Source organism: Platalea leucorodia (genome assembly GCF_965183815.1).
Source record: "Platalea leucorodia genome assembly, chromosome: W".
NCBI classification, from domain to species: Eukaryota; Metazoa; Chordata; class Aves; order Pelecaniformes; family Threskiornithidae; genus Platalea; species Platalea leucorodia.
Window position 1 is genome coordinate 5,680,585 of NC_138859.1, and position 26,066 is coordinate 5,706,650.

At 40.2% G+C, this 26,066-nt stretch overlaps 1 protein-coding gene across 1 annotated transcript in view; it reads left to right on the forward strand.

The window, feature by feature from the left end:
- Nucleotides 1-26,066, forward strand: part of LOC309601714 (geranylgeranyl transferase type-1 subunit beta-like) — a gene marked incomplete at both ends in the record, with an annotated part of 76,456 nt that overhangs the window by 40,643 nt on the left and 9,747 nt on the right. The window contains 4 exon segments of the mRNA XM_082334878.1: nt 9,066-9,133; nt 17,500-17,651; nt 20,210-20,342; nt 21,996-22,041. Coding sequence (XP_082191004.1) covers nt 9,066-9,133; nt 17,500-17,651; nt 20,210-20,342; nt 21,996-22,041 — 399 coding nt within the window.

Sequence of the window (26,066 nt, forward strand, 5' to 3'; positions counted from 1 at the left end):
GGTCAGGTGGCCTATAGCAGACACCCATTATAATTTCACCCATACCTGTCTTCTCTTTAATCCTTACCCATAAGCTCTTGGGTGTCTCCTCATCCGTCCCCAGGCAGAGCTCCATGCACTCCAACTGCTCTCTTACATAAAGGGCAACTCCCCCCCCCCCCATCTTCCCAGCCTGTCCTTCCTAAAGAGCCTGTATCCCTCCATTGCAGCACTGCAGTCATGGAAGCCATCCCACCACGTCTCCGTGATCCCAACAAGATCATAGCCCTGCAGCTGCACACAGATCTCTAACTCCTCGTGTTTATTCCCCATACCGTGTGCGTTAGTGTACAGGCACCTCAGAGAGGCACCCCAGCATGTTGACTTCCTAGAAAGGGTTTGGGGAATTTCTCCATAATGGTGCCTTATAGGCACTTCCTTGCTTACATGCAAATGCTGGAGATGACCCTGCTTAAGCCCCATTTTGTTGATTTTGTGATCCCTTTCCCCTCACCGGCAGGATAGAGGAGAATGCCACCTGGGCCCCCATGCCCCTGACTACTGCCCCCAGAGCTCTGTAGTCACTTTTGATACTGTCCAGGTTGCCCCTGGCTGTATCATTTGTGCCCACATGGAAGAACAGCAGGGGGCAGTAGTCAGAGGGTCAGATGAGCTCCGGCAGTCCCTCCACAACAGCCTGGATCTGGGTTCCTGGCAAGCAGCAAACCTCTCTAGATGACAGGCTGGGTTGACAGATGGGTGCCTCTGTCCCCCTCAGCAGGGATGACTCGCTGCTTCTTCCTGGTGGTCTCGCATGGTTTGGGGGTCAGGTGGCCCAGATCCTTTGCTTGAAGGCACATCTGGCTCCTCTTCAATTTTGTAGCCTGGGGCTTAGAGGGCTGCATCTGCCATCTGAAGCTCCACCTGCATTGAAGCCTCTACCCTAGCAGGGACAGCTGCTCCAACATGTGCTGGGGAAAACTGCCCTGTGGCGAGTCACCACCATACCCGAGACTGTTTACGCTGGTACAAATTCAGCTGAGGTCCCCTTCTTTGAGCCTTTTTCACTTTGTTGGTATAAGATAGCAGTTTTTAATGCATGACGAACTGACTTCATTACACTTGTCATTAAAAAAAACCTTTTGGTTGAAAGGTGGATGGTGGAGGAAGTGGAGAATTGCAGGTGTTTTCTTCTGTTAAATGATAGTTCACTCCATGGAAGTTAGATTCAAAGACTTGTCTGATAGAAAAATTGCACACTGTAATTACATAGAAGCTTGCATCAGTCGAAGTACTTGAAATTTAGATGTTGCGTATATGCAGAATGTATTTTAAGTTAGAAGTTAATGCGTTGATAAATTACACTACAATTGATGTACCGCATTGCTTAGTGATCTTTTTTAGGGCTTTCAACATTATAACTATTTTTCTTCACTTAGTCTGGTGCAAATTTCCCTAATTTCCATGAGTATTTTTAGATTTGAGGCTGAAGTTGGGGGGAGGGAATTTAAGAACACCCCGGTGCTGATGAATTGGAGCACTCATTAGGCTCTTACCTTTGGATGTTGAGGAGTGAAGTAGTTGAGTTTTTGTAGTGCAGAAGCAGATTTGAGCCCTGGAAACCTGTACTTAGCTCTAGACAGTATGCGATACACGCTTCTCTGTACTACATGCTCGGATACCATGACACATTTAAAACAAGTCACATTGTTGTCCCAAAAACTTGGGTCCGTTACCCGGCGTGCATCGCCCAATTCACACACAGAGTCGAGGTATTTTCCTTTATTACGTAAATGCGCAAATACGGGTGCGTGGTACAAACCGGCACACCGTTGGTGTAAACTAACAGTTATTTATACAATCATCTAATACATATTCGTTGTCACTTTGTTAAACGATTGGTTAAAATTCTTCGCCTGCCATGTAAGTTACTACGCATGCTCACTATGATTCTCGAGACCTTTACTTCCTTAACCTTTTGGGTGGGTGGGTTTCTTGAGCGGGTGGTCCTTGAGTCGGTGGTCGCGATCTCCCCCTGCCGGAACAACCTCTCCCCTAAGTTCACTTAGCTTTGGCAACACTAAGCAGTCCTTTACGGACCGTTAGCGAAGCAAACCATCATTCACTTTAGGGTTCTTTGTTCCGAGACATATATCCTGTTTCATGATGCCACAGTATTGTTAGGGTAAAATGAGCAAGGTTAATCTTTACCGACATCAATTTCCCCCCTTTGAGACTTATCGAAGCTCCAATCTTCGACAAGTCTCACCTCCATTTTGCACCACTAATACATGTGATTAGGGTAGTTGCCTAGTAATAAGAGTTTTCAAGCATCCAAACATGATACAAACAATTACCATAATAATCAGATTTTGCAACAGGCTTTGCAACCATCCTGTCAGGGAGAATCCTAGACCATGTAAGATTTTATTTAACCACCCAGTTTCCATACCTTCTCTTAAGTCCCGACTTGATTTGGCACCTTGCTGAATAACATCTAGTTGTTTCTCTAAATTCTCAGTCACATTCGGAATATGGATGCAGCACTTGTCATCGCTCAATTTCAAATATCCACAGACACCGTGTTCATGTAAAAGCAATAAATCTAGGGCTAAACGATTTTGGAGAGTCATTTTTGAGGTAGTTTGTAACTGTACATTTAGATCATGTAAGCCAATTTTTGTGGCATTTGCTAGTGCCTCGATTTGCCTGGTTAAATTATGTAACCATACCCTATTTCTAGAAGAAGTAATCTGAGGGCTGAATATGGACTCTAATATCCACCCTACTTTTGTTCCAGTTGATGGGTGTTGCCAGGGATCCCCATAGGACCTTTTAACTTTTCCCCACAACTCAAAGGTTAGGGGTCGTTTTCCACATGTCCTTTAGGGATGTTGAATAATTTCAGCATAAACACCCTAATCTTAAAGCTCTAACTATCGGTCCAATTCTTTGAATCTCTGATATATCAGCTGAACAATTAAAAACTCGAGTACAGTTTCAATTGTAGGCTTTTGGAACCTCCATTCTAGTCTCAGTTAAATTTGAAAGTACAATTAACTTCCTAATCTTCTCTTTCAATTGGTCTCCTATCCAATCAATACACCAAGAAGTTGACTGCATGTAATGCCACTCTCCCTCTTCAGCGGTCTTCCAAACAGGTGGAAACTGCATTCCCCAAGGGAATCGATGACAAGGTTCAGCCACTTTTATTATTCCTGGCCGATGAGTCTCGTTAATATGCCAACATAAATTTTCTGATTAATTTCCCAAAATTTTCCATCTGCCTAATCCAAATACTTTCTCTTTCTTTAAGTTAAATTGTAATATTCCTGTTCCATTGGTTAACATGGTATCAAAAGTTCGATTTAGGTCAATGGTCAGAATTCCCCAGTCTAAGGGGGAAGCAGCAGATTTTGGCAATGGTAAACATGCAGTAATTTGACTAATGTTATGGATTCTCCCAAAAGATTGGACTAGTTGCAAAACCAAATTGCTTTCACAAGTAATCATGCATTGGTAAATCAATACTACTAGTGCTGTCTTTAATTTCTCCACGTTCAAGTTCGCACTGCTATAATCAGTATTCTCTAAATGCTTTCTCATTCAACATAACAATTCCTGATGACCATCAATTTTTCCTGGAAATCTTCAGCCTCAGTTCCCCTGTGGGCTCCAAAGTCCACTGTTTCTGCTCAGGAAGTGGCGCCCTCTTCACTCTCGTATAATGAATCCAAGAATCCACTCCTTCTACCTTTACTGCGGTGTAAGTAAGTTCTTAACAACACAGTATATGGTCCTTTCCACTTTTCCTTTAATGGTTCGTCCTTCCAAGTCCGTATGTAAACTAAGTCTCCCAGTTGAAAGGAATGAACAGGGGTATCCAATGGTAGCGGTGTCAAGTATCTATGTAAAGAAGATAAAACCTGCAACAGAGAGATTAAGTACTCTTTGATTGTCTCTTTCCTTTAATATGCATCTGATCCCCTCTTATCGTAATGGTATTAGCAGGATATGGTTTTCCATACAGTCTATGAAATGGGGTCCATTATCCGAAGATATTCCTTCTGGAATACCAAATCTCGGAATAATTTCTTTTAGCATTACTTTAACCACCTCTCTAGCTTTATTGGTGCAACAGGGGAAAGCTTCAGGCCAACCAGAGAAAGTATCTACTAAAACCAGCAGATATTTATATTGATTACACCTAGGTAACTCTGAGAAATCTATTTGCCAATACTCTCCAGGCACTATTCCTTGGTTTACATTTCCTCCTGGTATTCTCTTTTCAATTTTCGGGTTATTGGCACAGCATACTGGGCATTTCTTTACCACTATATCTGCAAGGCTCTGCATTTTTGGTCCTATGACATATTTCTTTGCAACAAGAACCAATGCATCAGAGCCCATATGTGTTTCCTGGTGTAATTTCTTCAATACAAATTCCATTGTCCTTTCAGGAATTAGGAGTTTTTTTAAAGGTGTCATCCACCATCCTTGTTTGATTTTGGTGCAGTCTAGTTGTTCAGCCAGTTGATCTTCTCTTTCTGTGTATTGTGGAGGAGTTAAATCTAGGAAATGTTCAGGAATTAGAGCTCCTTCTATCTTTAGTTTTTTTTAGGGCTGCCTCTTCAGCAGCTGCATCTGCTCTCCGGTTTCCTCTGGTTACTTCGTTGTTTCCCTTCTGGTGTGCTTTACAATGGATTATTGCAACTTTTTCTGGCTGTAAACCAACTTGTAACGATTTCATCATTTCGGTGCCATGTTTAACAGGAGTTCCTTGTGAGTTTAGGAGGCCCCTTTCTTTCCAAATAGCCCCATGTGCATGGACTACTCCAAAAGCATATTTTGAGTCCGTATATATATTAACTTTCTTTCCAGTACTAATTTCTAAAGCTCGAATCAGAGCAATCAATTCAGCTTTCTGGGCCGAAGTATTATGGGGTAAAGACTCAGCTTCCAGAATATGGTCTCTAGTATTGCATATCCAGCACATCGCTTTCCTTCAGACATAAAACTACTCCCATCTGTATATAATTCTAAATCAAAATCTGAAAGAGGAGTATCTTGCAAATCCGGTCTGCTAGAATAAACTTGTTCAATTGTTGTCAAGCAGTCATGCTGTAATTCATTTTGTTCCGAAACTGGCAGTAAAGTCGCAGGATTTGAGGTAGTAACATCATCCTGCTCCAGCAAGACAGCCTGGTATTTACCCAATCTGCTAGGAGAAATCCAATGATGCCCTTTATTTTCTAGGAGAGAGATCACAGCATGGGGTACAAATACAGTTACGTGTTGTCCCAAAGTCAGTTTCCTGGCCTCTTCAATCAAAATCACTGCTGCAGCAACAGCTCTCAGGCAAGCAGGCCATCCTTTACTGACCTCATCCAACTGTTTAGAAAAATACCCCACAAATCTCTTCCAACTTCCCAACATTTGGGTCAGGACTCCTAGGGCTACTTGCTGTCTCTCATGTACATATAGCTGAAAGGGTTTCTTCAAATTAGGAAGTCCTAATGCAGGAGCTTCCATTAGTCTTTTCTTGATTTCATCAAGCCCTTTTCGGCATTCGGCAGTCCATTCCAGCAGCCCTTCTGGCGCTTTAGTAGCAGCATATAATGGTTTATCAATCAGCCCAAAATTAGGGATCAATAGCCTACACCATCCGGCCATACCCAAGAACCCTCTTAATTGTTTCTTTGAAGTGGGTACCGCAATTCTGCAAATTGCTTCTTTTCGTTCTGCACTTAACTCCCTCTGTCCCTGCATTATGTCAAATCCCAGATATCGAACTCTGTCTTTTACGGTTTGTGCCTTTTTCTTGGAGACACGATATCCTGCAATAACGTAATTGTAGCTTCAAGGCACTCGCTGTAATTATTTGAGCCAATTAATAAATCATCAACATACTGTAACAAAGTTATATGTTCATTATCACCTTGCCATTGTTCCAATTCTTTTGGCAATACGTTACCAAATAACGTGGGGCTATTCTTGAATCCTTGTGGCAGTACAGTCCAACATAATTGGGTTTTCCTTCCGGTAGTAGGGTTTTCCCATTCGAAAGCAAAAATGAGTTGACTCTGTTCATCCACCGGGATGCAAAAGAAAGCATCTTTCAAGTCTAGAACTGTAAAATACATGTTATTCTCAGGAATAGAAGCAAGCAACGTATACGGATTTGGTACCACAGGGTGGACATCGATTGTCTGAATGTTAATTTCTCGCAAGTCTTGCACTAATCTATATTCTTGAGAATTAGGTTTTCTTACCGGTAAGCTGGGGGTATTAAATTACGATTGGCATTCCCTTAACAGTCCATATTCTAAGAAGGAGTTGATAAGTGGTTCCAGTTTTCTCCTTGCTTCAATTTTATAGGATATTGTTTTTCTTTCTTACCGGTTGTGCTCCAGGCTTCAATTCAGTTTTGATTGGAGTCATATTCTTTGCTCGTCCGGGTTTTCCAGATGCCCATACCAACGGTATTACTGCATTAAATACTTTTTCCGGAATATTCGCATCTTCATCGTTCTCACGTTGAGTCAGCAAACATATCTGTGCCTTCCAAGGATTTTCTGGGGGAGTATGTAACTGTACAGAATTTTCAGAGAAAGTTATTTGCGCGTTCAATTTACATAGTAAATCTTGCCCCAACAGTGGCAGGGAACACTCCGGCATATAGAGAAAGGAATGAGTTACCTTAGTGTTTCCGATTGTGCACTCCATTGGTTGCAAAAATGGTTTTAAAGTTCTTTTCCCGGTAGCACCAATTACACTAGTTTTAATTTTACTTAATGGTCCCTTACAGTCTGTGAGTACGGAATGTGCTGCTCCACTATCTATCAAAAAAAATCCATTGTTTTATTCCCCAGCTTCACTGGAACCAGAGGATCGGCTGGGGAAACTTTAATAGATTCCTCCGGTCCCCTCCAATCTAATCCTATTTCTGCCAGTACCTCAGCGGCTGTCTCCGTCCCTTTTTTTGTGACTATTCAACCGATGCTAACAATTTTTTTTTCCAATGACCATCCTGCTTACAATAAGCACATTAATTAGGCCCTAAAGGGGTATCGCACCGATTCCCCCTCGAATTTCCACGGCCTCCTCCTCGGCCCCTAAATCCACTTGGTGAATTTCCTCTGCCTCTTCCGTTACCTCTCCCTTGTCCTTCTGCCAAGGCAGCTAACAAGGAAGCCTGTAGCTTTGTGGGTTTTTTTTTTTTGTTTGTTTTGTTTTTCTTTTTCTTCCACTTCATTCTTATTATTATAAACTTTATACGCAATTGACATCAGTTGTGAAATTGTCATTCCGTCTGCACCATCCACTTTTTGCAATTTCTTCCTAATATCCGGCGCCAATTGGCCAATAAACAACATATTAAACAATTTCATATTACTTGCATCATCCGGATCCAAGTTTGTCCATTTTTGAGCTACTGCACACATTCTTTCAAACAATATTGTGGCCACCATCGATTACAATATCTTTTCAATTTATCTTTTGTCATGGGGTCCCCACCAAATTCATTCCAGTGTTTTAGTATGCATCCTAGAGGAGAACAAAGGGGTGCCTCCTGAGAAGCAGCAGAGCCCATTTCGGTACCGAAAAGAATTTAACACTTATGCCCCTGCCACGTATCCTTCTTGATGCGCCTTACGCAGGGTGATGCCGCTGCCGCGTATCCTCTCTGATACGCCTTACGCAGGGCTTGCCAACAGCTTACTGCTTCTCAAGAGATTTCACCCATCCCCCCTTTTCCCAATATTTGAAAATACCTCTTTTTAAAAGCGTTGCACCGTTGTGTCGCTTACCGCCCGACTGCAGGAGAGGAGCCGATGGAGTCCCCGATCAACAGGTCGGTGCACGCTGGAATCCACTCAGTTCCCTTCTCCCGTCGGGTGCGGCAAGACAAACCGGGCAAGGCTGTCAGCGCGGTCCCATCTGGGTCGCCAAAAACTGTTGTCCCAAAAACTTGGGTCCGTTACCCGGTGTGCATCGCCCAATTCACACACAGAGTCGAGGTATTTTCCTTTATTACGTAAATGCGCAAATACGGGTGCGTGGTACAAACCGGCACACCGTTGGTGTAAACTAACAGTTATTTATACAATCATCTAATACATATTCGTTGTCACTTTGTTAAACGATTGGTTAAAATTCTTCGCCTGCCATGTAAGTTACTACGCATGCTCACTATGATTCTCGAGACCTTCACTTCCTTAACCTTTTGGGTGGGTGGGTTTCTTGAGCGGGTGGTCCTTGAGTCGGTGGTCGCGATCTCCCCCTGCCGGAACAACCTCTCCCCTAAGTTCACTTAGCTTTGGCAACACTAAGCAGTCCTTTACGGACCGTTAGCGAAGCAAACCATCATTCACTTTAGGGTTCTTTGTTCCGAGACATATATCCTGTTTCATGATGCCATAGTATTGTTAGGGTAAAATGAGCAAGGTTAATCTTTACCGACATCAACATCTGAATCGCTGAAAGAAATGTTTGATTGGTAAAATGGTTTTGTACCTGAATTTTAGGTGGGAGAGGAATAGCTCCATTAAAAATTTGTCTTTCGTATTAAGTATTTCATTCTGACTGTATCGAGTTAAATCAGTAGTAGCTTAAAACTGTAAATTGTTTGTCTTTGTACATGCTGCAAAGTATTTTAAAACAATTCTATTTAGGAACAGATAGTATTACCAGGCAGGAATCTAGAGAGGAGAAAAAAAATCTGTTAACTCTGGGCACTTTTCCAGGGGAGTCATTTTTTAACGATTTTTGAGAGCATGGAAGACAATTGTATGCTGGTATGAACAATATATTCCTACCAAATAAAAAATGGGCTGCTTTGTCATTACACCAGGACCCAGTTTGCTTGTGGTTTTCTTTGAGGTTTTTTATTTTTTTATTTTTTTCCTTTTCATAATGATAACAAGCTGAGGTTGGGAATATACTGAAAGGACACATACAAATGCTAGTAATACTGCGAATGGTGTTGAACTAACAGGTTTTGATCTTGACTGGAGAATTATGGTTTATAATGAATGTTTCAGCAAAGCAGATTAGTTGACTCTCTATTTTTCTTCCTTTTCCAGGCTCAAATTTGAATCGCTGTGGATTCAGAGGCTCTTCATATTTAGGCATGCCATTCAATCCATCCAAGGTTAGTTAAGCGTGGGGGAAAAAGATTTTCAATTAGGCAGTAAATGATCGTGTGTCTTTTTTATAATATTAACTACAGAATTGTGGAAAATCTGGGAAACAGGGTTTTTTGCACTGTTAGTATACTGAAACAATTGCAGAGATTTTAAAAACGTGCAGTACTCTTAAAATGGTACTGCTTGTGTTTCCAGGGGCAGTGACGTGCAAATTGTGGTTTGTCTCAGTGCACTTCTCTGATCTATAACTGGGGAGGGGAAACTTTTCCAGATCAACAACTGTCTGTGGACCTGGAAGTGAAGGGCAGAACAGCTCTGTATCAGGTGGTACAGCACATGCTGTTCTTCAGTGTTCCTCTTCCTTTGATGAAACATGGGGTGTTTGATTGTACCTGGTATCCATTCAAACATGGGCAAGGCTCTGCTCATCCCAGTCTGTGGTAGAAGACCATAAGAGAGGATGCTTTTAAGCCCATGGAACTGAGGTTCAAGAGAATTAAGTCTGTATAGGAAAAGAAATTGCCCTTAATACAGGGGAGAAAGGAGGTGAACAGAGGCTGCTAAAGATGATACAGAAGGCCTGATAGGGTTGTAAGATGGAAATAGGGGCCAGTGTGCAGGAAGGATTGTGAAAAAGATACAGAAGTTCTGTGCTGTGTTTGAGAATGAAAAGGCAGATCTCCTCAGTAAAGAGTGGATGAAACATCTGAAAGAGCCCTAAATTATGACCAAGTATTTGATTTTTCTAGAGGACAGATAACAAGAAAATTTTAGATATGAGTTTATGAATACTGGGATACGAAATTGAAAGCAAGGATGGACATCTGATATGGTTATGACTGTAGATGAGTGTAAAAATGCTTGAACTAGCTTGATTATGAAGGTAGTACAGCATCTTGTTTTGACCTCATTTTTATTAACTCTAACAGCACAGCTTTACGTTTCTGAGTAGCTTGTGGGAATGTTAATCTGCACTAGAGTAATAACCGCTTAATGCCTCTTCTTGTCAGCCAATATTCATAGTAGTAATATGTAGAAGTTATGCTTTATAACAAGGGAAAAAATAATTATAAAGATGATTTTGTATGTCTCTACATCAGGTGCTACAGCAGTGTGTGACAGACAAGGTAATCTCTCTCTTGGTTTGCTTTGGTATTTATCCCCTTTTACACTAGAGCTGGTGTCTGCCGTGAGCTTCAATTGTAGTAGTAAGATGAATTCATCATCTGTTTTAATTGGAATTCACCTCAGTGGCAATCCTACCTCCAACTGAGCTTGAAGGAAAGAAGGAAAACTTCTGCTTAAAACAAACCCTAAACCAATTTGGGATCTCTACTGGTGACTTATTGGGATACTTTATTAAAAAATAAAGCTTAAAGGCAAAATAGCAGACCATAATTTCAGTATGGTTGTAGTTAAAAAAAAAAAAAAAAAGTTTTAATCGGAAGCAAGCTGTCTGTCTTCCTTTTGATAAGTCACCTAAAGAAGTTGAGGTTGTAAGGCTATTATTGTGATATAACTGTTATAAAATTAATAAAGACATAATTTTTCAAACCAAGATAATAAAAATGTATCAGTCACATTTTCCCAAAGGTCTGGGTCAATGCCGTGCCATTAAAAGGAGTACGTACTTTTGGGAAACTTTTTCAAATCTTCCCCAGTGCATAAAGCTTGAAGAATGAGTTTTGCATATAGTTCTGAGATCTTGTAAAGCCCTTTGAAGATGAAAAGTTCAAAAGAACTGCAAAGCGTCATTGTAGCTTGCCACCACTTTCTGGTGTTTTAATTTAATACTCAATTTCCAATAGTACATGCTCCAGGCATACATATTCTCTTTTCAGGAAATGTGTTGCAGCCCATCAGTGTCTCATAACCTGTTAGTCAATCTGTAGAAGGAACAAAGTGTCGAATCATGTAACCTGTGGAAATTAATTACAAGGTTGTTATATCTGGAAAACTGTTTGCAGAGGGATGTGGTTTTTATTCAAGCATCATAATACTTTGTATTGCATCTGCATTAAAGGGATCAGATCTGCTTTGATTTATTGGCATACAAAGGTTTAAAGTATTTCCAGAGTTGTTCCCCTAAAATGTTCTGAAATGACTCAAAGAAAGAAATACTTGGAAATCCACTGTGATAACTTTGAATTATGTTTAGTAGTCTTGGTTTTTTTTCTGTATTTGTCATTAAAAAATGGTCAATTAAATCTGTGTCTTTCAAAATAAAAGAAACCTGTAACCTTTTTGGATTTGTGTTGGCAGTTATTTATTTCATGCTGCTACAGTGATTTCATTTTTGGACTCTGAGAAGGTGCAATACTGGAGCTAGCCAAATATCTTTTATCGCTAGAGACACTTTAAGATAATAGAAAAAAAGCAGGGGATATGTTAGATCCTCCCAACTTTACTAAATGTTACCAGGATAGCTCATTTGTTCTCTCATTTTTTTTACCATTATCCTTTTAGTGTTTGATTGTAGTGTCTATGCAGCTCTTTGGGATGGTAGCAAAAATGAAGCACAACCATATCACCTTGACCAACTCCCCATGCACAGTCTTAACAAGCCTTAACAGTCTTAACTGTAAATGAAGGCTGAGAGTGCCACTTTTATCAGTGCATTTAAACATAAATTGTTTCAAATTAGAAAACAATCATTTTCTGAAATGGCTCCAGATTCTTCGGTCTCTCATGTTTAGTGTTACTTGAGTTTAAAATAGCTTTCAAAATTAGAGGTTAACAGTCTCCTTACAGTTTCAGACAGGCCTAGGTCTTTTCAATCTCTATAAAGTGTTACAAATCAGTTTTAGGGGCTAGATTGAAAGCCAGTGCCTAGAACTTCTTTGTAAGAGTGTGGGAGGTAACATATGTTTTCACTTGGAAAAAAAAAAGATCTGTTTTGTGTTCCCAATACAACACTGTATTCTCTCAAGGCTGAAACAATCCATGTTTATAACATTGATGCCAAGTGAGAAAAAAGCTTTTTGAAAGTCTGACTCTGCCTGTGTAGCAGTATGTTTGGTAGCACTCTTTAGTGTTTGGAAAGATCTTGCCTACATTTTTGCAGCATAGGTAGCTATTTAGCCTTCTCTGCAGTGGTCAGCAAAAACTGTTGATAGCTGTGAATGAAGTTTAAATAGTTGTTCTGGGTAATGTGTTATGGAACATTATCAGGTCACTGAACCAGATGTAAATGTTTGAAAGCTTTCCCCCACCTTGTATCCTTAGTGTTAATTCTTTTAAGGAAGGCTCGGGTTGTGAAGACTGTGATGGTAGCTTTCATAGAGCAGGACTGTTTTACTCCATTGCTGAAAGCCAGGTTAATCTGGTCCCTATGTGTCCTGAAAACAGTAATTATCACAAAGGATGAAGTGTATGGAGGCAACAGGACCTGGCCATATCCCCGTAGTTGGGTTCTCGGAGTATGCCTGCATCAGTGTTTTAGTTCAGATCAGGAGAGCACTTAATAGGGGTACTTTAACGTGCTTGCTCCACAGAGAGAGAAGCAAACTGGATTAATTTTGAATGAAACTAAACCAGAAGGTGCACCCTGAATGCACTCATCCATTAATGGGCCTGTAGTCCATGAAGCCAGACTACAGCTAGCACAAATTCTGAAATGCATATAGTGTGGGCACTGGGACTTCAGCACTAACTGTTCTGCTCTCCAAACGGATTCCTGTTGCACTGCATTACTCCTTAATGTAGACATAACCTTAGTGGGTCACATTTATTTCCTGTGGATGTTTAGTCTAAGTATTTAACAATCCATAGGCAGTTTAACACCTTTCTTGTTGCTCATTTTTGAGATGTAACTGCTGTCTGTCTTAAAATAACTTAATTTTGGTTACCTATGTGTCCTTGGCCCATGAAGCTAATGGTTTGAGATGATAGCAGCAATGTTTTTGGGTTTTTTTGATTTGTTTTTTATGACTAGCCCGACAGTTTGATTAGTTGCTGCTGCTGCTATTCCTTTGGTCTGCAGTGCCTATGAAGCAGAAATAGATCAATTTAACTAAAAGTAGCTTTATTCATAGCACAGAACTTAAGCAGCAGCTTATTTTAACCAAGCACAAAGGTGCCCATTAAAAATCAGTTGCTTTGACTATGGTGTCTTTGATAAATTCAGAGTAGACTTTTACACAATGTCTGAATTACTTTGTCCTACATAGCAGAGGCAGTTTAACAACGGGTTTTTCTATTAAATACACATAACGTTTAAACGCCCTTGATATCCAACATAAGTCAAGAAACTTAAAAGTCAGCAGTCTTGTAGTTCAGGTATTTTTCTTGCATTTAATTTCCATTCAGAAAAAAAAGTGCACTTTTGTACTTGAAAACATTTTATTAGGGGGAGATGAGATTGTTTTTACCTTAAACATTCACTTCTGTAGTCTCAAGGGTACAAAAGTAGAATTTTGCAGTTGGAATGTACTAGGTTTCTAGATATTCTTGAAGAGGGCTTTTGGGGGGGGGGTTGGTTTTTTTTTTCCTTTTTTTGTTTGTTTTTTGGTGGTGTTTTTTTTTTTTTCCTTTTCTTTCAATAATTCAAAGGCCTATGCCAGAAAAAGCAGTTGAGAGTTCAATACAAGGGTGTACATACATGTAATGGAGCCATTGATTAGTCTTTAATCACAAAAGAATTTCTCCCATCCATACAAATTTTGGAAGCATTAGCAACTATCTTACAAAACCTTTAAAACTTGTAATCTTTTCCTTTTGGAAAAAACATTTCAGTTCTGTTTTGTGGCATAAAATTGTCACAGGACCAGTTTCTACAAATTTAATGACTTCCCATTTAATTTTTTACCTCTTTATATGCAAAAAAAGGTAATTTTTTTCTTTTTTTGTCTGGAATGTCTAGTTCTTCTAAATGATGTCCCCTCAAAGAAACCCTGTTATTCGGGCCCAGGTGTGTTAATTGAATTAGCGTGTGAAGTATATATTGTTATGTGTAGGTAAAACATAATATGTGATGAGTTGTATCATGACAGGCTTGAAATAATTCCATGGATCCTAGAGCAGACTAGGAGATAAAGTGAATTCTAGTGCACTTAAAATTTGAGCCAATTATATTATATTATATTATATTATATTATATTATATTATATTATATATAATTTATAAAAATATATTATACATAATATATAAAAATATAAATATATTTATATATTTTATATATTTATATATTATATATAATATATAAATATATTGTATTATAATTTTAATTATATTATTTAAAAAAGCATGTATGGTGAACAAAGATCTGTTAGGCCCTCAAAAACTCCCATGTGAAACTTCATCTTGGCCTTTGTGAGTATGCCTTGTAATAATTTGTTTATATGATCTCATACTTGATTCTGAATCTTCTCTGTTTAATTTAATTTTATTGAAATATTTCATAGTTTGGTAGTAGGGTAGAGCGCAAAGTTTTACACACCTCTGGGGTTGCTGAAATTCTGTATTTGGAAAAACAGTATGCTACCCACACATGTTGAAATGTTTGCATGGAAAAGGAAGAGGCGATAAAATCTGTACGTTGTCTAGATACTGTAGTGATTGATACTGTTTGTTGGGGGGGCTGTTATTTTGTATCATGAGCATACAGTATATGTGCTTATAACACATTGCAGCGAATGATAGTGTAAAAGAAATACCTGCATTCACACAAAAAAGAAAGACCCAGTTATTTTAATATGTTTGTAGGCTACCAAAGCTTTGCAGACAATATGGATGTGTGTGTATATAGAAAAGTGCAATTTAGAGAAAGCAGGAATTTTCAGTTACTTTGTGTTGACACGGTGTGAAAAATTGCCACTTAAAGGGGAATATTCTTCTGAGATTTACAGATGCCTTAGAAAATGTATTGAATATCCAAGCACCTTTGTAGTAGTTAAGACATTTGGACAGAATTTCTGTAACCATGGTTTTAAAAACTCAAGCCTGAATTTCCTTAGCGTAATTGTCATTTGCTTAGTAAATATAATCTTCCTTTGGAAATAGAATTTTCAAAATAAAAATTGAACTGTTTCACTATATCTACTCTGCTCCCGTGAGACCCCACCTGGAGTACTGCATCCAGCTCTGGGGGTCCCCAGAGCATCAAGAAAAAGAAGAAATCTTGAAGGAGAAAGAGAATTCAGAAAAAATGCTCAAGAAAATGTCCTTGTCATGAAGAAGCTCAGAAGCAAAAAGCAGAAGAAAGGAAAAGACCTTATTGCGGCCTTTCAATACTTAAAGGGGGCTTATAAGAAAGATGGCGAAAGACTTTTTACCAGAGCCTGTAGTGACAGGACAAATAGCAACGGTTTTAAATTGTCAGAGAATAGATTTAGATTGGACATAAGGAAGAAGTTCTTTACTATGAGGGTGGTGAGGCACTGGCACAGGTTGCCCAGAGAAGTTGTGGATGCTCCATCCCTGGAAGTGTTCAAGATCAGGTTGGATAGGGCTTTGAGCAACCTGATCTAGTGATCATCTAGGTCCAACCTTTAAAGGTCCCTTCTGACCCAAAGCATTCTATGATTCTGTGTTTGGAAACTTAGTTTTCTTCATAGTTGCTGATTGACCTACTATGACTTTTTGTAAGCAGTTGGTACTAAATATCGAAGAACCTTTCCAGATTTTTTTCATCTGCTAACGTGTGTCATGTATTTCATTTGACAAAAATATGTGAGAAGAAGTTTTAGCTACTGAGCTGGGACACTGAGAATCCTTTATAGCCAGAATTGGTTCAAATTTGGATTTTCAGGAGAGACTCACTTTGTTTAAAAGTAAATTAATTGATTACATGAAACTGAATACTTTTCCGTGACAGAGCAAGTTTGTATCACTCTATATATATATGGATTTTTAGAGTGAAAAATCTACATTTCAAATGTGTTGATACATCACAAGGTTTAAGCTGCTTATAATAAAATTATGGTATGATAGTCCAAGTTGTTCCTTCAGAGATTAGAGCCTGTCATCCACCCAAGAAAAACTTGTTTCACAACTGCAATAGTTCTCCAACCCATTTAAGTATGCAGTTGTCCTCCATCTATGGGGTGCCCCGTGGGGAAGTGTGTCTGGGACCAGGGAGTGTGCAGGGGAAGAGTGATGGGAGCACTGGCTCAGGGACAGAAGTGGGAGCCAGCTATGACTGCCGAGATTTTTGCCTCACTTCTTGACAGAGACCCCGGGGCCAGAAATGAGGGAGAGGAGGGGCAGCTCTCAGCACTCCTCTGTTCTCCTTCTCTTTTGCGTAGCTAGAGCTTTTTCAGTGCTGTTGCAGCCACTTTCACCTTGTTTTGTGCCTGCCTACCGCAATGTGATTCCCTAGTGTGAGAACAGTGGGCAATAGGTTTTTTTATCCTAGCTTCTTATTTCAAATAACATTTTCTGGCTTGGGAAACAAGCATGATTTGGCCTGAAAAATACTGTGTACCCATAACATAATCTCATTTAACTTGTTTTTGTACTGCTTTTTGCATGTGTTTTTAATATGAATTGAAAAATAAAAATGGCAATTGACATAATCCTAGTAAAATGTGCTTTAAAAACTTGTCCATCTTTGCTGCTCAGTACAGAAATAGCTCTTTTATCCTCTTCAAAAGAAAAAAAGAGTCATCTTCCAGTTACTCCAAATTGATCCATCCTAAGTACCATCCTAAGTATCCAAAGTCATCTTGTTACATGTGGTTTGTGTTGTCATGCATCGGTACAGTCCAGGATGTACCTATAAAATATCACAAGGAAAAATAATAATTTTAGGACAGCTGTATCAATCTCCCTCCTTTTTGTGTTTTTACCATGTAACTAGTCAACTCTCATTTTATCTTCCTAGTAGACTTTATTTGTTATGCAAATAGTTTGTTTAAACTCTGATTATTTTTTTATAATATAGATGAAAGTAAGATGAGTGGGTAATTTGTTTTCCTTTCAACTGACAGAGAGATTACCAGTAATCCCTCACACTACTTTCTACTTGTAGATCATTAGGTTCTAAAATCTTTGCGGAAGGAACCTGTAGAGGTATGGCTATTTAACAGAGAGTTCCCCCAACTGCCAGGGAACTAATGCCCAGTAGTGTGTCAGGATAAACTTAGATATGGTTCAGCACATTTGATTCTTTTCGCTTAACTCTTGCATGAATATCAGTATTGGCATAGTCCTATTCCAAAGCTTCCTACTGATGAGCTGTTTAAGCGGGTAGCAGAGCTGTGCAGTAATTTACTTTCATCCAGAAAAGCTAAGTGGGATGCGTTCAGTCTAACCATAATTAGTGAAGGGAAATGAATTTTGTTTACCTCTTTAATAATAAAAAATGAATACGTGATTTTAATATAAGTTCTTATGATGTGGGTTTTTTTCTTTCTTTTTTTTGTCCCTTAAGGGTCCTGGTATGTCTCATCCCTATGATAGTGGGCACATAGCAATGACTTACACGGGTCTTTCGTGTCTGGTTATTCTTGGAGATGATTTAAGTCGAGTAAATAAAGATGCCTTACTGGCAGGACTGAGAGCTCTCCAGCTGGAGGATGGAAGGTAAAAGATATAAAATATCTTACAACTCTCTGGAAGGTTAATAGAAAACCCAAGTGTAGAATTAAACATAATACACACTTTTATGAAAATAGTTGTATAATATTTTCTTTCTATCAGAAAATATTTTGGTGGGGATAAGCAATAGAACAACATGCTAGTTTACAGGACCAAAGAGCACTTTATGTCCAGAGTTGCTTTCATACTGGAGAATGATGATGTTTGCTTACAGCTGTAGAAACATACTATTGGAAAGTTAATGGTTTGGCTTGTGTCTTGGGGATGGTTGTTTTGTTTGGTTGGTTTTTTCTTATATCTTTCAGATAAGTGAGGTTTTCTCTATTTGTATTCTCTGGTTTTGCAAGGCCCTGGTGGAGCACTATTAAGATGATGTTTGCTCTGCTTTGTGGGAGGGTTTTGAGAGATTCAGTCCATTAATATACAGGATGGTATATACCCTTTGAACTACATCTGTTTGATTTTTATGTAGGCTGGAGCTGGTAGGTAATGAAAGCTTCTGCTAGGTTACATGATCTGTCTGTGTACTTAGATTTTACTGAATATCATTTTTAAAGAGTACTTTAAGAAATGCATAACTATAGAAATCTTATTCCTGAAGAAATTATGTTTCACTTCATAATGAAATTGCTGTCCCCATTTACTAGCTACAAAAGCCTTTGTTTTGGTCAAATGGCTTTGTATTGCCTAGAAGTCTTCTATAATTAAAATTTTTTTTAAGTGGAGCATAACTATTAAAATGCAGTGTTACATGTGTAGGTTTAAAAAAACAAAAAAACAAACACCAAACAAAATATGAACTATATGATCTACAGTTTCCTGTTACTTATAGCAACAGACTGACCTTAATGGGCTAAATTCTAATGTACGTATACATGGATTTGTTGGTCTACTTCCATTTGCAGCATCTTCTAGCATGTGGGGGTGTTTCTACCACTGCTGTATGCATTCCTATGAGTTGTACCATTTTTGTTGTTAAAGTTTATTCAAGAGGAAGGAGTTAGGGATGAGTTGCTCCAAACTCGCTAACATCTTGAAGTAGTTGCTTGTCATCATGCCTGATTACAATAATAAACTGCACACAGTTAACCTGTTCTACATGTTTGTATCATGTATGGTTTTAATGTACAGACTGATACCTCTTATACTTGATCCTGTATTTTGTGTTCCCTGCTGAAGAGTGCCAGCTAGCCACCAGAGGGAAAGGAGAGTGCTTTGCACCTCTCTGGGGTAGAATTGCTACTTGGGTGGTAGTCAACTTCTAGTACAACAGAAATTTTCATACCTATTAAAACAACTTTTACTGCACCAAAGGGGAAGGATGCACAAAGGCTGGAACCTGACCTAACATCTTGTCCAGATGGAAACAGCAAGCAAGCTGAATGAGGGAAAGAGAAACTTTTCTGGTGTTACCCTAGTATAAGTATACTAAACTTAGTTTTTATTTCTTCACCCATATCTTTTATTAACTAAAAAAAATGTAATTATATTGTCTTTTTTTAAATGTCATGAATAAATGCGTGTATTTGCATTTCTACTTTACCTTGGCTTAATGTAATTTGAAGTATCTAGATAACATACAAGGAACTTGTTACCTAAGGATGGGATGAAGTTGTAAACCACAGCACTGGTACATCTTAAGTGTCCTGGTTCCCAAGAATATCCTTTGCTATATCCAAAGAGTAATGGAGTGGATCCCCATTTGAGCTGCAGAAAGCAGGAGCTGGCAACCTTGAGGTTAGGAGAGATGAAACTATCTCCCAGTAGGTGTTGGAGGCTTTTGTATGCAACAAGATGGAGTACATACCGGAATGCCAGGGTCAAAGGGGGAGTGTCACAGTGGCGCTTGAAAGACTGTCCTATGTAAAAATATTCTAACTAGCTCTTTGAACCAAATGGAGGCTTATCAGGGAGCAAATCACAGCATCAGTCATCTTTTTAAGGGTCTCTGAGAGAACACCAGATTGTATCTAAATAACCTAGATATAACAACTTTAAAATCTTTTCAGAGTTTGGAAAGAATCTAACCATTAGAAACAAAAAAATGGACTGCAAGTAATTTTCACCATTTATATTAGAAATTGTAATGATAACAATTACATTTATACATACATGGGAATCTGATCCTAAAGTTGGACAGGAAAGCCATGTGAGCTATGAAGATTTCTAGGGAGGAAAAGAATTCTGCTAAGAATAGTAGATTATACAATGGTAACTCATACATCAGTGTATACTGTGATACATGAAAGAATGTAAACATTAACATATTTGGATAAATAAAGACCAGTGTCATTACATTACTGGAAATAAGGTTATCCAAGCCCCTAAATGTTAATAGTTCTATTCATTTTGCTTAGCTTGGTTAGAATCACAGCTTCTGAAAAGAAAATCTAATATAGGTTTGGGTTACATTCATGTGAATACTATAAATAGAATTAACTAATTTATTTTAAAAGGAAAAATAATGCAATTCCTAAAATGCTTTTCATATTTTCTAATGTAATGGGCTATAAAATGAATAAAGAAAGAAATCTTTCTTTCAGTTTCTGTGCTGTGCTGGAAGGAAGTGAGAATGATATGAGGTTTGTGTACTGTGCTTCCTGCATCTGCTACATGCTCGATAACTGGTCGGGCATGGATACAAAAAAAGCAGTAGACTACATTAGAAGAAGTATGGTGAGTATTCCCGAAGTGTTATTTCTCAATGCATTTTCAAGTTAATAGCTTTAGTTCTTTACTATGACTAAAAATCTATCTATCTAAAATGTTTGCTGCAAGTTAAATTAAATCTGATCTTTTTTCTTTAAAATTAGATTTAAAATTGAAAGCATTTTTTTAAAAATTGACGCCTGAAGTTCCTACAGCTTTAAAAAATGCATAAGTAAAAAATTGCATCACTAAAATCCTCAAATTTCAATGAGCTCTAGTCCTGCTTTTTTAAATCATATATGGAATCAATGGAAAAACTAATTATTGAGATCAAGTCAAACTTATTAAGTGTTCCCAGTCCAGTACATTCCCTTACAGTACAGTAAGGATGTATCTTCTCTGTAATTACATCTTTATTACATCTCTGTAAAAAGACGAAGTGTTCTCAGAATACTTTTGATGCTGTGTTTGTCAGTGAAGCTCCTCCTTTTTGTTTCACTTTACAAAGCATTTTTTCCAGCATTTTAAAAATATTTTTTAACAGCAGCTATTTTATAGGGCAAGTAAAGTTCAGTGCCAAATAGTATGCTTAGTATGTTGTTGCTTCTGCCCCCCACCCCGCCAATCTTCAGTTTTTGAAAGGCTGATGCTCTTGCTCCATACTAAACCATTTCTTGTGCTTCAGCATTGTACATACAGTAGTACCCTACATTATGTCTTCATGTACATTAACCATCTTTTGGGTTAGAGACAGATTTCATTTATGCACTTCAATTTTTTTCTGGAATTATGTATCCATTTTCCTTTTTTAGAAAGGCCCAAAAATTGCAGGGCTTTTTTAATGGTTATCTACACTGCTGTCATGGTTTAACCCGGCAGGCAGCTAAACACCCCCCAGTGGGATGCGAGAGAGAATCAGAAAAAAGGTAAAACTTGTGGGTTGAGATAAAGACAATTTAATAGGACAGAAAAGGAAGGGAAAATAATAATAATGATAAGAGAATATACAAAACAAGTGATGCACAATGCAATTGCTCACCACCTGCTGACTGATGCCCAGCCAGTTCCCGAGCAGCAGCTGTACCCCCCCGGCCAACTTCCCCCAGTTTTTTTGTTCAGTATGACGCCATACGGTATGGCATAGCCCTTTGGCCAGTTTGGGTCAGCTGTCCTGGCTGTGCCCCCTCCCAGCTTCTTGTGCACCTCCAGCCTCCTCGCTGGCAGGGCAGTATGAGAAGCTGAAAAGTCCTTGACTGGTGTAAGCACTGCTCAGCAACAACTAAAACATCAGTGTGTTATCAACATTATTCTCATCCTAAATTCAAAACACAGCACTATGCCAGCTGCTAGGAAGAAAATTAACTCTATCCTAGCTGAAACCAGTACAACTGCATGTTTTCCCTTTTTGGTGAAGAAATGTTTACCTAATTCCAGACTTTTAACATATATCACAACTGAAATGAACTCCATGCTCTTTGATTGAAGAAAAACGTAATAAAAACTGCCTGTATTAAAACAACACTGATTTGTGCCAAGAGCTTTTTGAGACATAGGTTCAGAATTTAACTAGATTAAAATGGTGGAATGGTCTGATAATAATTTTGTTAATAGACTGATAAATTGTAATGGCTGTAAGTGATTTCACTCTAAAGTAGCTGGTTTGTGGATTTTTTTCTTTAGTCTTATGATAATGGCCTGGCACAAGGAGCTGGTCTGGAATCTCATGGTAAGAATGTTAACATGTTCTATACCCATTTTTAAGACTGGAATTGAGAAATGCTGTTAGAAGTGCAGGGTATGTCATGCTTTTCCTTCTTTTCTGGTTTTAAGGAAGTGGGAAGAAGAGGAGCAAATCCAAAACATGCCTGAGAATATGATGTCGTCTTCTCTTAGTTCCAGCTTAATATCAGACCAGATGGGCTCTTAATATATCAACTCTGTTATTCTTACCTCACAAATGTTTTGTTTAAAGGTGTTGGCTGTAGTTCTCGTCTCTTGCTGACAGAGCAACCTATTTCCGCATGTACCATTGGTATTCTGTGAATTTATCTGAAGAGATCTTGTGCAATGCACTTGATAATTTCCAGTTTCAGCAGATATCAGTAAAGCCTAGAAACATCTACTCTGCTAGATTACAGCATCAATTGGGGGCTCAAATCTTGAAGCTGCAGTTAATTTTTGTAAGTAGGTGGTAAGGGATTTTAGGAGCAGTCGCCTCCTCAAGTAGCTCTGGCCCAGAACTTCCTCCTGCCTGGTCGCTGGAGCCCAGCCTGGTGTGGGTGTGCCCAGGGACCCAGGGTCTCTGCCCAGGCTGAGAGACAGGACTGGTGCTTTCCTGCTTGCAGGTTCAACCAGTAGCAAAGTTGAGCAAGAGACACACACACAGAGGACACACACACACACACACATCTTCTCTGTAAAAAAGATGAAGAAGTGTTCTCAGTCCAGTTATTGTACGTCACAGGAAGCTTTCTGGCAGACCACTATATACTGGTTAGGAACATAGTTTTCTTCAAATGTTCTTTTTCATAGATTTAAAGTCAGTCTGATTCATACGCTGTTCATTGATGACATAAGCCTGCATATTGGAATGAAGAGTATGAACAAAATGTTATACTATCACACTTATATTGCTTTTAATGCCTGAGTTAACCTGTTTAATGTTAACTAATACGTTACTATTCTGCCCTGTGGTATAGCCATACTCTCAGGCCTAAGTTAGAATCATAGAATCATAGAATGGTTTGGGTTGGAAGGGACATTAAAGATCATCTGGTTCCAACCCCCCTGCCATGGGCAGAGACACCTTCCACTAGACCAGATTGCTCAAAGCCCCTTCAACCTGGCCTTGAACACTTCCAATGATGGGGCATCCACAACTTCTCTGGGCAACCTGTGCCAGTGCCTCACCACCCTCATAGTAAAGAACTTCTTCCTTATATCTAATCTAAATCTACCCTCTTTCAGTTTAAAGCCATTACCCCTTGTCCTATCACTATGCTCCCTTGTAAAAAGTCTATCTCCAGCTTTCTTGTAGGCCCCCTTCAGGTACTGGAAGGCTGCAATAAGGACTCCCCACAGCCTTCTCTTCTCCAGGCTAAACAACCTCAACTCTCTCAGCCTTTCCTCATAGGAGAGGTGCTCCAGCCCTCTGATCATCTTCATGGCCCTCCTCTGGACTCGCTCCAACAGGTCCATGTCCTTCTTATGTTGGGGGCCCCAGAGCTGAACACAATACTCCAGGTAGGGTCTCATGAGAGCGGAGTAGAGGGGAAGAATCTCCTCCCTTGACCTGCTGGTCACGCTTCTTTTGATGCAGTTACTATAGGATATGGTCAGTTTATATATTGTGTAGTTCTAAGCAATATTCAGTGTTTAGAATGCCCTACACATGCAGTGTTGATTGTTAAGGGATGTTAGGAGTGGTTGCCTCCTCCAGCAGCTCTGGCCCAGGACTCCTGCCTACCTGGTTGCTGAAGCCCAGCCTGGGGATCCAGGGTCTCTGCCCAGGCTGAGGGACGCAGCTGCTGCTTTCCTGTATGCAATTTCAACCAGTAGCAAAGCTGAGCATGTATCCCAGAGACACAGAAACACACACAGAGGACACTGACATGGCCAGCTACACAGACTGCCACAGACAAGGTGCTGCCTTCAACAGCACCTACATACAAGACACACATAAACATAAGCGTAGACAGCCAAGTCCCCTTCCTCCTCTTTGGCTGGTGTGGTGGGTTGACCTTGGCTGGCTGTCAGACCCCCACCCAACTGCTCTCTCACTCCCGCTCCTCAGCAGGACAGGGGGAGGAAAATAAGATAGAAAAGCTCATGGGTCAAGACAAGACAGGGAGATCACTTACTGTATTGGGTTCACGTTGCAAGGTTTTGGTAGCGGGGGGGGCTGCAGGGGTGGCTTCTGTGAGAAGACATCAGGAGCTGTTCCCATGTTGGACAGAGCCAGTGCCAGCCGGCTCCAAGATGGACCCGCTGCTGGCCAAAGCTGAGCCAATCAGCGATGTTGGTAACATCTCTGTGATAACATATTTAAGAAAGGGTAAAAAAATGCTGCACAACAGCTGGGAGAGAGGAGTGAGAAAATGTGAGAAAGACAACCCTGCAGACACCAAGGTCAATAGAGAAGGAGGGGGAGGAGGTGCTCCAGGTGCTGGAGCAGAGATTCCCCTGCAGCCCATGGTGAAGACCATGGTGAAGCAGGTTGTACCCCTGCAGCCCATGGAGGACACCATGCTGGAGCAGGTGGATGTGCCCTGAAGGAAGCTGCATCCTGTGGAGAGCCCACACAGGAGCAGGCTCCTGGCAGGAACTGCAGCCTATGAGGCGGAACCCACGCCAGAGCAGATTTTCTGGCAGGACCTGTGACCCCGTGGGGGACCCATGCTGGAGCAGTCCATTCCTGAAGGACTGCACCCCATGGAAAGGACCCAAGCTGGAGCAGTTCGTGAAGAACTGCAGCCCGTGGGAAGGACCCACATTGGAGCAGGGTAAGAGGAGGAAGGAGTTGGAGAGGTGAAGCATTATGAACTGACTGTAACCCCCATTCCCCTGTGCTGCTTGGGGCGGGGAGGGAGGTAAAAGAGTTGGAAGTGAAGTTGAGCCTGGGAAGAAGGGAGGGGTGGGGGAAGGTGTTTTTAGATTTGTTCTTATTTCTCACTACCCTACTCTGTTTAACTGACAATAAATTAAATTAATTTCCCCGAGTCGAGTCTGTTTTGCCCATGATGGTAATTGGTGAGTGATCTCCCTGTCCTTATCTCAACCCATGAGCTTTTCATCTTATTTTCTCCCCTTGTCCTGTTGAGGAAGGGGGTATGATAGAGCAGCTTGGTGGACACCTGTCAGCCAGCCAAGGTCAACCCACCCCACTTACCAGTTACTGTCATGGGCAAAACAGACTTGACTTAGGGAAGATTCATTTAATTTCTTGCCAATTGTTGTGGGTTAACCCCAGTAGGCAGCTAAGCCCCACACCTGCTTACTCACTCCTCCAGCAGTGGGATGGGGGAGAGAATCGGAAGGGTAAATGAGAAAACTCATGGGTTGAGATAAAGACAGTTTAACAGGTAAAGCAAAAGCCGCACATGCAAGCAAAGCAAAACAAGGAATTAATTCACTACTTCCCATCAGCAGGAAGGTGTTGAGCCGTCTCCAGGAAAGCAGGGCTCTATCATGCGTAACGGTTACTTGGGAAGACAAATGCCATAACTCCGAACATCCCCTCTTTCCTTCTTCTTCCCCCAGCATTTATTGCTGAGCATGACATCATATGCTATGGAATACCCCTTTGGTCAGCTGGGGTCAGCTGTCCTGGCTGTGTCCTCTCCCAGCTTCTTGTGCACCCCCAGCCTCCTCACTCGAGGGGGCAGTGTGAGAAACAGAGAAGGCCTTGACTCTAGGCACTGTTCAGCAATAGCTAAAACATGGGTGTGTTATCAACACTGTTTTGATCACAAATCCAAAACACAGCACCATACAAGCTGCTATGAAGAAAATTAACTCCATACCAGCCAAAACCAGTACACCAATTAAAATAGATCTGCTTGGTGAGAAACAAAGACAAAAACTAAAACAGCTTTCCCTCACCTCCCCCTCCCTTCTTCCCAGGCACAACTTCCCTCCATTCCAGACTCCTCTTCCCTACCCCCCATCCCGCCACAGCGGCTCAGGGGGGATGGGGAGTGGGGGGTTACAGACAGTTCATACCACTTCCTCTCTGCCACTCCTTCCTCCTCA